General features: G+C 43.4%; 1 protein-coding gene across 4 annotated transcripts in view; it reads left to right on the top strand.

Annotated features, from left to right (window-relative positions):
* The window catches only part of eng (endoglin), a 124,367-nt gene that overhangs the window by 46,079 nt on the left and 62,780 nt on the right, over positions 1-15,508 (top strand). For all 4 annotated transcript variants that reach the window (XM_047050549.1, XM_047050548.1, XM_047050550.1 and 1 more), the window contains one exon: positions 1,074-1,193. In XM_047050549.1, coding sequence (XP_046906505.1) covers positions 1,074-1,193 — 120 coding nt within the window. The remainder of the gene's footprint in view (positions 1-1,073; positions 1,194-15,508) is intronic.

The raw sequence follows: 15,508 nt of genomic DNA, 5'->3' as shown, positions 1-15,508 counted from the left end.
AAAGAAAACGGGCCTTTTAAAATCACTAAAGCGATGATGGTGAGTCACATATTTGTTCTATGTTAGGCCGCGGCTGCTAACACTCAACATGGCTCCATTATTGTAAGCTAATTCAAAAGCTTTCCACCCTGGAGATTGTATATCTGACTGTCTGCCTTCTTGTGTTTGGGTTTTTGAGTAACCTATAATGGTCATTCCCTGGCTATTTAGCCTTGTCTTTGCTTTTGAATAAACGGAAATATGTATACATTTACATTATTGGTTGGTTTGTCCTTGGCTTTAAAATGATCATATTTATAGTGTTTCTGTGGACTGTGTTAATTAGCCCCAGGCCTAGGTCCAATCAGCGAACAGAGGGAGTGGCTGAGAACGATGATGTTAATGTCCTGCACTTGTTTGAGTAGTTCAGTAATGGCGGCGGAGAAAGATGCGAGCAAAACTATTCTGCCGTTGTGGCCACGCGCACAAATGAAATGTACGAGGGTCTGGTTAGGACCAGGCTAGAGAAGAATACAGTGTTGGATTCAATTTGTTTATCTTGAAAGCCATCTGTTAAACCTGCGTTTAATCCTAAATGTGTTTTGAATCACTGTCCCTGGCGCTCAGAAATGTAATAACCCTTTTGGAGCTCTTCGAGTGTGGAAGTGTAAATAACATTTATTGTGTGGTAGGTTGTGTTCCTACTTCTAGGTTGCAATCCACATTTTGTGAAAAATATTTACTTGACAAACTTCAGTTTCTGAAAAAAAACTGCATTAAACACAGCAACCATTTTTACTTCAGTTACTTCCTTTTGGGCAGCCATTATATACTGTGTACTTTACATATACTGTACTTGTTAGATATTGTCTCTAGCTTATATATCTATATCCCCATGTGTATGGTTACACATAAAAAATAAAATTAAAACAGTATCTAAAACTTTGTGGAAGGCCATTAATGTAACAATTTGCTAAAGGTTAACTTTAGGTTAACAACTCATTTATTTTTGAAATTCTGTGCTGCAAGTGATTTCATGCTGGAGGAAATGTGGAATTAAGAACAAATTAACAATGGAATTTCATCTTCCACAGAAAATGTTTAATCTCAACGCAACCCTTGCCAGACCAATGCATCTCATCCTCACAACAGACTCAAAAGACACAAAAGGCATTTATGCTTACATCAACGCGAATGAAAACGTCAATTTTTCTGTGAGTACTTGACTACTTTTCTTTCAAATATATCATCCTTTGTGTCTGCATTTTTTTTTGTAGAATGCAAAGGATTCTGAATTGCATGCATCACAAACTCTGAAGATAAATGTAATTTTTTTATGCTTTTAAAATTAAACATAACAGAAATTGTTTTTTAAAGTATGCTGAGAGTTTTTCTGACTTTTACAGTATTCTACTCTCGCCATTTGAAAAGCTCCCTTCCAGTGTTTGGACTTGAGAAGGCTACAAATCCTAAACTGCTTGTTGCTAGCTCCAGAAGGGTCTCTAAAACAACATCAGCTGTTTGACAGGGACCCAACTGCAGCTGTGCAACACTCGAGGCCAGTTTAGAGAAGCAATTAGCCTTATTTATTTGGAATGACAGTACCCAAAGGGTCTGTATTTCTGTATTTTACATCAACACACATAATACAGCAAAATGCTTATGGACCCTCAAGAGTGGCCAGAAATAAGGATCCAAAGATATATAATATATTATAGTAAGGATGTCAGGGCATGTTCATCTTTAAACTTCAATACTAAGTATATTCCAAATTATATTTACAGCTCACGTGTGAAGACAAGTGCAGCTTAAAAACTTCTGATAGTTTTTGTCACATATAAATAATTGTTTACATAAAGCATTCATCTCCACTTTTGAGTGAGGCTTTTGTTATTGACTGTAGTCTCAAAGTGAGAAGAAAACCTTTCTTCCATGCTAAAAGGTCTGTATATCAAAGTGTTTTTCTTATCGACTGGAGTCCATTCCTTTAGTTCTTTTCACATTGACAAAACAAACTTCTCTTTCAAGACGTTTTCAAGATTTTTAGAAATTCAGTTACTGTTTTATTATGATCGTCTTACCATGTCTACCGTCTATGATTAAAACCAATGTCTACCATCTTTATTGATGACAAGGTAACCATACCATGTTTACAGCACTGTCAGCTCTCACGGAATGCATGATACTGTATTGCATCCTGTTAACATGAAGAACATGAATACAGAAAGGGTATGCTTTTGTGAGGTGAGCTTTATCACGGGGGATTAGTAGTTTTAATGGGGAACAACAGTATCTGGTCTGAGTCTCAGAAAGTGCATCAAGACATGACAGCTTGGTTGGAGACAAGTCCAGTCCTCTATCCAGCTGTGGTAGCAATAAGTCCCTTCCAAGACTGTGTGTGATAGCCATAAAGCCATCAACCTGTCAAAATTCTACAACTGTTTGCAGCTTGCCCCTTGAGTTTGGAAACTGAACTGGCCTCTGTCAATCTGTCATTCATTTCCGTGTTGGTAGTTGGTGACTATTTCATTAAAATGCTTTTTGGTAGCTTTGTTGCGGGTTAGAATGTAGCTGGTCCATAGATGTGAAGCCCAGGGCTTTAAGATCCTGTAAAGTAAATTCCATGTTTTGCTTCTAAGAACATTATATACGTGTAAAATGAGTTCCTGAAAGCATGTGCAAAGCGCTAAAACTTAGTCGCACTGAAATGTGGAGTTAGACCGTAGAACAGTTTCTCTTCCGTTTTCAGATCAGGTTTTAATGGGCGGAGCCATAAAATGCACTATCTACGTCATTTCGCCCCATCTACGTCAGATCACTGAATGGCTCCTCCTGCTGTACTGTTATTGGAGCTTACATCAGCTAGCTAGCTAGCTTCAGAATGTTTCCCACCACCCGCAACTGCATCTTCCCTGGATGCAAGAACTCCAGCTGCGCTGCAACAGCATTTAAGTTCCCTGTTGATAATCAAAGGAAAAATAGGTGGATAGATTTTGTGAAGAGCCACGCTCATGGAAAGCTTCGGATAAGCTCCAATAGCCGCCTCTGCACCACTGACCATTTCACGGCGGACAGTTTTAACATGGACCAGAGACAGACGGGGTTCACCAACACACGGCTTCTCTTGGAGCGCGGTCGCACCTGGACCATCCACCACCAGCAGTTCATCACTCAGTTCTGTGTGCTTGTTATAATTACACTAGATAACTTTTCCAGAGGTATCTCTGCTATAATTAGTGCAAACCGCTAACTTGATATTAGGCTACTCGGTGTAGAATGATGGTATTTTGGTGAAATGGTAGCTTATGTGCTAGAAGTAGTTGGAGAGCTCACTGTCTGCTGTCTCTGCTGTAAATGTTTACTCCTGTGTTACAGCTCAGGGGAATATTTCATTTTTATTACACGGTTGTTCTTAACGCTGTGGAAAGCTTTCATTGGAATTTGGATGTGTAGTTAATAACACATGATTCTGTGGCGTGGTGAACTTGAAACTTGTTTTTAATTCCACTCTACAGTGGAATTTAAACTGTTCTGGATGTCTGGCTTGCAGCCGTGAAGAAAAATAATAATTTGGGAACTTGCATGCGGTTTAATATTTTTGATTCAATTGATTTCACATACCAATCATATGAGAGGAACGCAGCTCTAACCAACGTTACAAGCCTATCAGAAGCAGAGCGGGGAGGGTCCTGGCAACAGTGTATGATTGAGATCCATACATCACATTAGCGTTGTCGGTGAAAGCAAGTTCATGAAGCCTGGGGATGATGTCCTACCCATAAAGGACTCAAAAATAAATGGTGCTGGGGGTGGATAGAAGAAGGTAGAGACTGCGAGCATTTTGGCAGTTGGTGCCAGAAACTGAGAGAGCCTGGTGCTGGTTTCTGCACGTTTTCCTCAAGGAAGCTACTATATGCTAGCCTGACGTTGTCATACTCACAATTCTAGTCAGAATATGAGTCTGAGAACTCTCCGTTGGGCTTTGACTACGAGGCGTATTTCAAACGAGCCTGGAAAACAAATGCCTCTTCGCTCAATTGGATAGATCTACAACCAATCAGAGCAACAGAGTATGTGACGTATGTTAAGCGCCGCATAGTTGTTGTCAACAGAACTAAACTGAGAGGCAGCTAAATCTTTACTGACTAAACTGCAAGCAGACTTGAAGTATGCTTGAAGAATGAATACAAACGATTTTTGCCGGTGTTGTAAAATTAATTTAAGGGTAGGGGGAGTACTTGTTCACACGGCCAACCTTTTTGAGCGAAACAATAAAGGGCAATGCATATACGAACAAGTTCTCCGTTTAGGATTACAACTCCACAAAAGAAAAGGAGAAACCACAATGGCCACTGGGTTTTCATTGTGTCCCATCTTCTTCGCAACCATCGGGGCCAGCTGATAAATTAAACTTTACCGAATCCCGTAGGAAGGACGGCAAAAACATATTTTCCATCGACAAATGCCTTGATTGCGTCTCTCTGTTCCTCTTTCAAAATGAATGCGCTGTCGATGTCTTCTAAAACAGAGTCGATGGCAGAATCATAACATCCCAGATCTCCAGCGGTAGCCATGTTTGTTCAAAACGAATTCAACTTAAGCGCTCTTTTGTGTCGTGGGTGATTACGTTACTGTTGATCATCTGTCCATCATCGTATAAAGCCCGCCCTGGCAATTTCATTGGTTCGCCCAGATTCTGGTTTTCTGTAGTTGGTCCCCAATACGAGACCCTCCAGACCCAACTTCCCGACCAAATTTTTTTGGGGCGGGGAGAAGTTGGGCTGGCAGCCAGGCTAACTATATGCCAGCAGAGGTAAGAAATTGCTTGCTCGTTATGAGTTAGACCCCGGTCACAGACCCGGTGTCCATGCATTCAAACTTACCACGACAATTACCGGGAGCAAGTCGTACAGCTGACACACCGTTGTCTGTGACTGACTGTGTCTGCGATTTGAAAATACGTTTGTCCACATTTATTGCGGAACGTGACTTGTCATTCACAATTTCGCAGCCACTGGTCACCCTGTGTAGAAAATGTTAACATACAGCCATAATACTATAAAAAAAAATGGTGTCATTGAAGTTGAGTTATTTTTTTGGTCATTGAAAATAAGTCTGTGCAGTTTCTTTCATCAACATCAACTTTCGCCCTGTAGTGGGGCGGATAAGAGGAAAATCGTGCATATGGTGATAAGCACCAAAATTGGCATGATGACTCCCAAAGGTATACTTAACAAATCTGTCCGACTAGCCACCTGAAAGTCCAAGATGGCGGCCATTTTTCAAGATAGAGATCAAATAAATAGAGATAAATAGAGATCTACATGGCCGATTTGCGTGATCTTGGTGTCAAATGATACGTTATTGGGTATGGTGAATTACATTTTTCTACTTTCAAAAGGTTTTTAGCAACACTTAGATGAATATCAATAAATAAAACAAATTCCAATAATAAAACATGTTTAATGAGACTTTCAATCAGGCACTTATGGTATTGAGCACTTGCATATACAAAATAAATGGACGGAGTGATTATGTTACACAAACTGACATAGAAAATGAGAACACCCCATTAATACTGATATAATAAAACATCAAAACATTTAGAATGTTCCGTACTGGGTTTAGATAAGTGTTCGTGTACAGAATTCAGAAATTCAAAAATCTAGCGACAAGTGTCAAATCTAGCGACTTTCCATTACTTTGGCAATCTCCGTTTTCTGTTCAGAATCACAAATTGATTTATTCGCCATGAATGTTTACACAGACAAGGAATTTGCTTTGGCAGGGAGGTGCATACAATAAACATATAGGAATCTTAAATTTAAATGTGGTTTAACTATACTAAGGATACATAAAATAGCAATACTAAGTGGAATGATCCATAAACTAGCGATACTAAGTGGAGTACTAGCAATACTAAGTGGAATACAATTAAAATAAAATATGAGTTGCCAATTTACAATATAAAATACTATCTAAAATACAAATATTACAGGAATTGAATGTAGTGCAAAATGTAAATAGTTTTAAGACATTCAGTCAGTGTGAACTCTTGGCCTTGTTGAGGAGGCCAACAGCGAAAGGGAAGAAACTGTTTGTGTGGTGTGAGGTTTTGGTCCTAATGGACCGCAGCCTTCTGCCGGAGGGGAGTGACTGAAACAGGGAGTGTCCAGGGTGGGAGGAGTCGGCCACAATCTTCTTTGCTCGCTCAGGGTCCTCGAGGTGTGCAGGTCCTCGAGGGAAGGCAGATTGCAGCCAATCACTTTCTCCGCAGAGCTGAAGATACGCTGCAGCCTGCTCTTGTCCTTGGCAGTGGCAGCAGCGTACCAGATGGTGTTGTCACAGCAGCCAATCATGTTAACTCGCAGTCAAGCGACGGTGCGTCATTGAAATCTACTCTAAACCTAATTGCCTGTGGCCATGACACAGGGTGGTAAAAGGATGAACCCTTGACCTTGAGCAAACAATGGCTTCAAGTATAGGATCTTGGCACACCGACTGGGACAAATGTTGCTTTTGTCAAACAGACAGGAAGGAAGATCTCACGTCTCCACACACAAATCCTTCCAAAAGTGTAGATGACGGGTATAGCCAGTTGGGCAGGAATATTTCTCGATTCCTTTCTGTCAACGAGCTACCAATCAAGCTGGATCCAGCAAGACTTGACAATGGCAGTGGGATAGAGGGAACTTTAAGGAAGAACAAGGCGCAATACCACTCCAGTTGCAGGCTGTTGTTCAACAACACAAAGTTACACCAAGCTGAAAAAAGATCCCTACAGCTGACAGCAGTGAGAGCAGCAACAACAGCAAAGTACCACGGAGAATCACAGATCCCAAGACGACAGAATGCTTCCTGTGCGAGGAGGCAGGGGACAGCCTGAGACAAGCAATGACCATGAAACTGAACAAGAAAATCAATGACTGTGCAAAGACTCTCAATGATGGGAAGCTCCTCGCAAAGCTGAGTGCTGGAGATGTCATTGCGCAGGAGCTGAAGTATCACCCTGCTTGCTTGGTAGATCTGTACAACAGAGAAAGAGCCTTCTTGAATGCTCAAAAGCAGAAGAGATCCTGCAAGAAAAGAACGCCTATCCAATGGCTTTTTCTGAACTGGTGACATACAAAACTGAGACGAAAAATGCAAGTGAGAGTTCAGATCCACCCATATTCCGACTTGGAGACTTGTGTTCCCTCTACAGGGAGAGGCTAGAGCAGCTGGGCATCGAATTGCCCGACATGCATTCTACCTGCCTGAAAGAGCAGCTGCTTTTCCACATCCCTGAGCTAGAAGCTCATCACCGAGGGCGTGATGTCCTACTGGTCTTTAAGAAGGACGTGGGGGAGATTCTTGCACAAGCCAGCAAATACGGGGAAGCAATCCACATGGCAAAAGCTGCTGGGATGATACGACGCAACATGCTGAAACGGAAGAGACCATTTAACAGCACATTCCATGATGGATGTCTCGAAGATCCTGTCCCAGCTTCACTACTTCAATTTGTATGCTTGATCGAACATGGAGCCGATATCAAGTCCCAACTCCAACATGGAGCATCAAAATCTGACCTTGCCTTGGACAACATTGACCACAACCCGACTGCAACTACAGCATGTCCCTCTTTCAGCATCCAAGCTCTGAATATCCTGGTGAAGAACGCAAACCACAGAAACTCAGTACAGATGTGAGGGTGAAGAAGGTTCCAGAGCTTCCTGAGGCTTTTACCCATGTCCGACCAGCCTACATCACCAAGAATCCCAATCCTCCTGCAGTAGGAAGCAATTCATACCCAGCACCCGAGTCAATCCAGTCACACATGTAGGAAGATTACACCTGGTTGGAAGAGGCGTCCCTCAATGAAACCATTGGTGACTTGGTTAATATCTCGTGGGCTGCCCACCATGCATCACAGGAGAGGAGCCAGCCATTTCAAGTGAGCAATACCTCACTGATGCTTTTGATTTGAGACCAGGCTCACTCGGTTGCGACCATCAAGCACTGCATGCAGAAAATTCGAGACACAGTGGCTTTCCTTTACCCAGGACAGACCCCAGTCATAGCTGCTGACCAGCCACTGTTTGCTCTGGCAAAGCAAATCCAGTGGCAGTGGCCAGAGTATAGAGAGGACAAGTTCGTCATCATCCATATAGAGATGGCCGCACTGAGATCACTAGGAACCCTGCTAGAAGACAGTGGCTGGGCCAGTGCCATTGTTGAAGCAGGGGTGGCGTCATCAGGTACAGCAGAGTCATTCCTGGCTGGGTCAAGTGTCACCAGGGCAAGACTTGCCCACCAGATCACAGCATGCAGCCTTTACACACTGATGAAAGAAGCTTACCGAGACTACTGTTCTGAGTCTGAGATGTCAGGCAGCTGGCCTCTGACCTTTGAAGACTGGCACAATAAGCTGAGGAGTGCGAGTCCACAGTTCCAGTTCTGGAATCTGGTGTTGGATATGGAGTTTGTCATATTCCTCCTGATCCGCTCTTACAGGGAAGGAGACTTCGAGCTGTAAGAAGCCCTGTCGGAACTGATCCCGTACTTCATTGCAAACAACTACACAAACTATGCCAGATCGCTTCCTATGCACTTGCGGGACATGATGTCCCTTGACCAGCAGCATCCAGAAGTTGCCAGGGAGTTTCACAGAGGGAACTTTGTCGTTCACAAGTCTCGAAGAGAGTTCAGTGTTTCCCACAGATTAGAAATCTAGTTGTGGCAGGGAGGGGGGTGTGGAGTTGGGGTTGTCAGACCCGTCATAATAATTCCGTAATGATAAGCAGGGGAAAGGAAATGTAGCTGAACGAATACGCTGCGTGTTTTAACCTAAATAGCGATAAAAATGTTTTTACGAAACGCAATATGTGGCGGCCGGTGTTGATTCTGTGGCGCACCGCCACAAATTTGTGTGTTACTATGTGTGGGAAACACTGGAGTTCTCTGCCCTGGCGATAGATCAAGCCCATGAACAAAACAACGGAGTCATCAAAGGTGACGGAGGAGCTATTGGGCTGACAGAGGATTCTGGAGCACTGAGGAGATGGATGGTGGCTGGACCAGAAGTGAGCCGCCTAGTTGCTAGCTATGAGGCCATATCCTGTGTGAAGGACACAGCCATCACCAGCAAACATCACAAGCAGAACTCAAGAGCCCAGAGGACATTCGTTGAGAAGGTTGAAGCACTGCAAAGTGTTTTGAAGGAGATGGGCAACCCTTTCAAAGAAGAGTCAGCTGAGCTACTGGTTCTAGACACCAAGAACATTGCAGATTCAGCCCTTGCGGAGCTGGTTGGCACACATCACGAGAGAGGAAAACAACAATTGAAGTCATTCATGGAAGGCCTGGAGAGTAAAGATACAAGCTCATTCCACCATCCCATCAAGAAGAACCAGGTTGCTTTCTTCAAACATGAAAAGGTGGCCAGCAGTTCCAAGGTGGAGGTGCTGAAAGATAACTGCCAGCTTTTCTCCAGACTTTTCATCTCCTGCCAGGTCAGACAGTGTGATTTGCAAGACTTCTTCAAGCATGAGAACCAGGCAGCTCCTGTCTCGCTCAGTGACAGTGGCAAGCTCCATAGATCCCAGAAGTCACAGCTGACTGAAATTCTTCAAACAGCAGTGACTATGCCAGACAGAGAACCAGAAGGAGATGTCATCATCATCGATGGCTCAGCTCTCATCAATGCCATACCTCCGCGGAGCTCAAAGTCATTTGATGACTATGCCACAGAAGACATCCTGCCGAAGGTGGAATCATATGGTGCCAAATACGATCGGGTGGACATAGTATTTGTTGTCTACTAGAAGTCAAGTCTGAAGTCTGAAACCAGATCCAAAAGAGGGCAAGGGATCAGGAGGAGAGTGACAGGGACAGGCAAGACACCCCAAAACTGGAGAAACTTTCTGCGAGATGACAGCAACAAGACTGAGCTCTTTCATTTCCTCGCAGAGAAAATGTGTGAAGCTGACACCGCAAGCACCGTCGTCGTGACAAGGGTAGACAATGCCATCAGCAATAGAATGAAGTCCCTGGATGCTGTGGCCCTGTGCTCCCATGAGGAAGCTGACACCAGAGTGTTTGTACATGCCAGGGACGCAACTTTAGAAGGTAGCAAATCCATCATCATAAAAGCAAATGACACTGATGTCGTCATTATAGCAGTATCGACACTGCCATCCCTACAAGAGCTTGGTCTTGAAAGCATGTGGATTGCCTTTGGGAAAGGAGCCAGTGCTCGGTGGATTCCAGTTCACGAGGTAGTGTCTGCAATAGGGCCGGAGAAAGTCAGCGGTATCCTGTTCTTTTATGCTTTCACAGGCTGTGACGTCGTTTCTGGTTTTCGAGGGAAAGGAAAGAAGTCTGCATGGCTGACATGGGATGTCTGTAATGTTGTTACAGAGACCTTCACGAAACTCAGCCACTGTCCACGAGAAGTTTCTGATGATGACCTGCAGAAGCTGGAGAACTTTGTTGTCCTGATGTACGACAGATCCAGTGCAGCTAGTGGTGTCGATGAGGCAAGGCTGGATCTCTTCGCCCGCAAGCAGAGGTCTTATGACACAATTCCACCAACCAGAGCTGCCCTCATGGAGCATGCAAAGCACGCTGCCTACCAGAGTGGGATAATCTGGGGTCAGGCAACTGTCTCCAACCCAGAAACCAGCACTCCTGCCGACTGGGGTTGGATTCAAACAGGAGAGACGTGGCAGATATGCTGGACAGCCCTTCCCCCAATTGCGACATGCTGTCAGGAACTGACCAAGTGCTCCTGCAAGAAAGGCTGCACCCGGAGATGCAAATACTTTTGCTCAGGACTCTCTTGCACTGCTCTGTGTAGCTGTGTGTGTGAGCAGTAGTGACATACTGAACTGAATTCAGTACAGCAGAGGTCTTCAGCCCTGGTCCTCAGGGACCCCCTGTCCTGCATGTTTGAGATGTTTCCCTGCTCCAACACACCTGATTCAAATGAATGGTTACCAGGCTTCTGCTGAGCTAGATAACGACCCACTCATTTGAATCAGGCGTGTTAGAGCAGGGAAACATCTAAAACATGCAGGACAGGGGGTCCCTGAGGACCAGGGTTGAAGACCTCTGCAGTACAGGAACACTCACCTAAACCCAGTACGGGACATTCTAAATGTTTTGATGTTTTATTATTTCAGTATTAATGGGGTGTTATCATTTTCTATGTCAGTTTGTGTAACATAATCACTCCGTCCATTTATTTTGTAAATGCAAGTGCTCAATACTATAAGTGCCTGATTGAAACTCTTATTATTAAACGTTATTTTTATTATTGGAATTTGTTTTATTTATTGATATTCTTCTAAGTGTTGCTAAAAACCTTTTGAAAGTAGAAAAATGTAATTCACCATACCCGAAAATGTATAATTTGACACCAAGATCACGCAAATCGGCCATGTAGATCCCTATTTATGAGAACAATCGTTATCGGGAGCTCCATTTGGCGGCCATCTTCAAAAATGGACGCCATCTTGGATTTTCAGGTGGCTAGTCGGACAGATTTGTTATGCATACCTTTGGGAGTCATTATGCCAATTTTGGTGCTTGTATCACCATATGCACGATTCTACTGCAAAATTGCTATTATCTGCCCCACTACTGGATAAGAGCGTCTGCTAAATGACTAAATGATTATCAACATTTTGTTGGCTGACAATGATCACATCGTTGTCCCCAATCCAGGGGCGGAGCAAGGGTTGTGTCCCAGGGGCGAAGCAAGGGTTGTGTCCCAGGGGGGCGAAAACTGATTGGGGCCCCCTGTTATTAATATTTTGCAGTGCAATAAAATATAACAATAAAAAGTAACCAATGGCAACCTCTATTGTGAACAGCACATATTAGCCTATTATAAATGTGTTCAGTCATCATAGCCCATAATGTGCTAACAAAATGTAGGCCAGAATAGGCTCGCATTCAGCATTCATTAGAATCTCTCACATACTGTAGGCCTACACAAATCCATGCATACAATGGGTGTAATGATCTGTCCATTTACCAAATACATTATAATCAAATTCAACAAAGGGGTCATAAGCCCCCCAAAATGAAGTTAAAGACAGACAGACAGACAGATTCACCTGAACAATCAATTGACTTCATTAATAGATAACCATTAGCGTTATGTCTACCATGCGTAGACTACAAGTAGCTAGCTACTGTGATGAACCTGGCTTGTTTTGCAGTGGTTTACACAGTCTCGCTAAACAGATGATCAGAGTGTTGCGATGGGCTCAAATAAACACTTTGTTTACAGCTATGTTTTACAACCGGAGGATTGATAGGAAAATTAGAAACCGTTTTGTCAGAATAAAAAATAAAAAACTATGCCTCAGACTGGTTTTGAACCTAAAACCCTTTGCCTACCAGCACAACATCTGAGCCAATTGAGCAATTCCCAGACATGGATTACGCAAATTTCAGTAACTGGATAATACAAAAAGCAGTTTCTTCATTGTCAGATTTGGTCCAAGTTCAAACTGCTGTAATTCAGTCATATGTTGACATATCAAGGTGAAACTTTGCATGGTGCTTCAGGGGCATGTCACCTTAAAGCCTATTAGGTTTGAACCATCCTTCAAAAACACATTTGATTTAGTGACACAAACATATTGAGGCAATGTGGACATTTACATAAATACACCCCTTTCAGCCATTTTGGATTTGATTCAATAAAGTAATGTTTTTAAATACGTCAATGGCACATGGCATGTCTCCAGGGAGGTGTGAAAGATGTAGGTGAACACCGGAGACAGCTGGTCAGCACAGTTCTTGAGGGTGGCAGGGGAGACAGCGTCTGGCCCAGCTGCTTTGCGTGGGTTCTGCCTCTTGAAAAGTCTGTTAACTTCACTCTCCTGAATGGAGCGGGGGGGAGGGGAGGGATGGTTCAGGGCAGTCCAATTGTCTTTCAAAACGACAGTGGAACTCGTTCAGGTGGTTGGCCAGACGAGAGTCGTTAGTGGATTGGGGGTCTCTGGGCTTGTAGTTGGTGATCTGCCTGAGCCCTCTCCAGACAGAAGCAGAGTCATTATCAGAGAACTGGTGCTTCAGCCTCTCTGAGTACAGTCGTTTAGCCTCTCTCACCGCCTTGCTAAACCTGTTCTTCGACTCCTTGAATCTGTCCTTGTCCCCACTCCTAAACGCTGCCTCTTTGTCCAGCCTCAGCCTTCTGTGTTTAGCTGTAAACTAGGGTTTGTCGTTGTTGTAGCTCACCCTGGTGCGTGTTGGTATGCAGCAGTCCTCACAGAAGCTGATGTATGATGTCACAGCCTCCGTGAGCTCATCGAGACTATTGGAGGCAGTCATGAACATATCCCAGTCAGTTGAGTCCAAGCACGCCCGCAGATCCTCCATAACCTCACTGGTCCACTGTTTCGATGTCCTCACTGCAGGCTTACAGCGCTTTAGCTTCTGCCTGTATGCAGGAATCAGGTGGACCATGGCATGGTCTGAGTGACCCAGTGCTGCTCGGGGAACTGCATGGTATGCTTTACTGATAGTAAGGTAGCAGTGATCCAAAGTGTTCCCTTCTGTGGTAGGGCATTTGATGAGTTGTCTGTATTTGGTGAGATTGCCTTTGTTAAAGTCGCCTAGCACAATAACCAAGGAATCCGGATTTTCATGCTCCACACACAATATCTGGTTGGCGAGTACACGTTGAGCCTCGTTGGCGCGAGCCTGAGGGGGCATATAGACGCCGACCAGTATGAATGAAGCAAACTCTCGTGGCGAGTAATTTTTTTTACAGTTAATTAAAAAAAAATCTAGATCAGGAGAACAGTGCTGCAGAATCACTGTCACATCTTCACACCAGCCACTGTTAGTGTAAAAACAAATACCACCACCTTTCGTTTTGCCAGAGAGCACAGGGTCACGATCCGCTCTCAGCAGTTTGAAACCTGCTAGCTGTAGCGAGTCTGGGATCAGTTCACTCAGCCATGTCTCCGTAAAGCACAAAACGGAAGATGAATGAAAGTCTCTGTTTTTCCACACCAGTAGCTGAAGCTTATCCAGTTTGTTGTTCAGTGAACGCACGTTGGAGAGAAATATCCCCGGTAACGCTGTGCATGCCCCACGCCGACGGAGTCGCACCAGTGCACCGGCTCGTTTGCCTTTCCTACGGCACTTCGCTGCAAGGACAAAGCCGAGGGTGGCTTTGACTATAATTCCCACTAAATCTGCCGCTGGAAGCAGAACGTGGGAAATAAATCCAGAAGAGTTGTAGTCCTGATGTTTAGAAGTACTTCTCTTGTTAGAAAACCGTGAAAATCTTGGCAGAACACTGAATTAACAGATAAAGCAAACAGACGCAGCCTTCATTGGCGCCATCTTGGATCAGCTCTGTACGAAACAACTCTGTATGATACATATCTGTACAACATTTCAAGTCAATTTGACCTTTTGATTCAAGAGAAGAGGAATTTTTAAGGTTTTTCTAAATTATCACTGTACAGGAAAATCCATCATGGCAGACCTTATGGGTCCTTTAGGCTTTTTTGTTCCTCATGAAAAATGAGGCATGCACACCAATATTCAGAAGAATTGGAGCAATGGGGTTGGAATGGCTTCACTTTGAAAATCTGACTTTTGGGCTTTTTCTGTGGCGCCCCCTATGGTCTAATGTGGCCCATATTTGGTGTGGGGGTACCCACTTGGATGTAGTATCAATGTGCCAAATTAGAAAATATATGACAGGGACCTTTTGAGATATTGGGGCACAAGGAGAATACAAATTATAAGAAGAAGAATACTAACAAAAACAATAGGTTCCCTTTTACTGGAGGAACCCTAATAATAATAATAATAATAAAACTAACGAAAACGATAGGTTTCCTCCTACCGGAGGAACCCTAATTAACAAACATAGGCCTATATAACAATTCTCTCAGCAACAATTTGGGTCGAGCTATACGGGCGAACCAAGCTCCCGTGACGCGCACTGCAGTAGGCCACCTACAACCAGCATGCTACAATTGAACTAAAATTCCATTACACTATAATCATTTTCTTTTCTGAACTGACATGTCATGTTCCGTTTCAAAACCAAATCGGAAAAAACGAAAAACAAACTTGTTTTTTGGTTTTTCTGTTTTAAAACCAGAACGGTAAAACAGGGAAAAAGAACAACAGAAATCACTAGTTCTGTAGCGTTTTTTTTGTTTCAAAACCAAAACTGAAAAACGGGAAAATGAAGTTTTTGATTGTTTTTTGATTGTAATATTTTGATAGTGGAATTCTGGTGAAAATGTGTAGGTGCGGGGGGGAGGCCATTGGTTACATACTATAGCAGTATATGATGCATCTGTTTTCAATCGTTAAAATAAACTTTCCTCAAAAATACATTTTCGTTGTAGGTCACATATATATTCTTATTGGGTGTGCCATGCCTTCGGCTAGGGCACAACCATTGTTATCTCACATATATATTATTATTATTTATTTTCCCACCCCTAAAACTTTGTCAATATTTGGACTATATAGACAACCTAGTTGTCAACAGTTTCGT

This window comes from Hypomesus transpacificus, unplaced genomic scaffold (assembly GCF_021917145.1).
Source record: "Hypomesus transpacificus isolate Combined female unplaced genomic scaffold, fHypTra1 scaffold_122, whole genome shotgun sequence".
NCBI lineage: Eukaryota > Metazoa > Chordata > Actinopteri > Osmeriformes > Osmeridae > Hypomesus > Hypomesus transpacificus.
The sequence above is the reverse complement of the archived record's forward strand: the minus strand, read 5'-3'. Positions and strand labels throughout refer to the sequence as shown.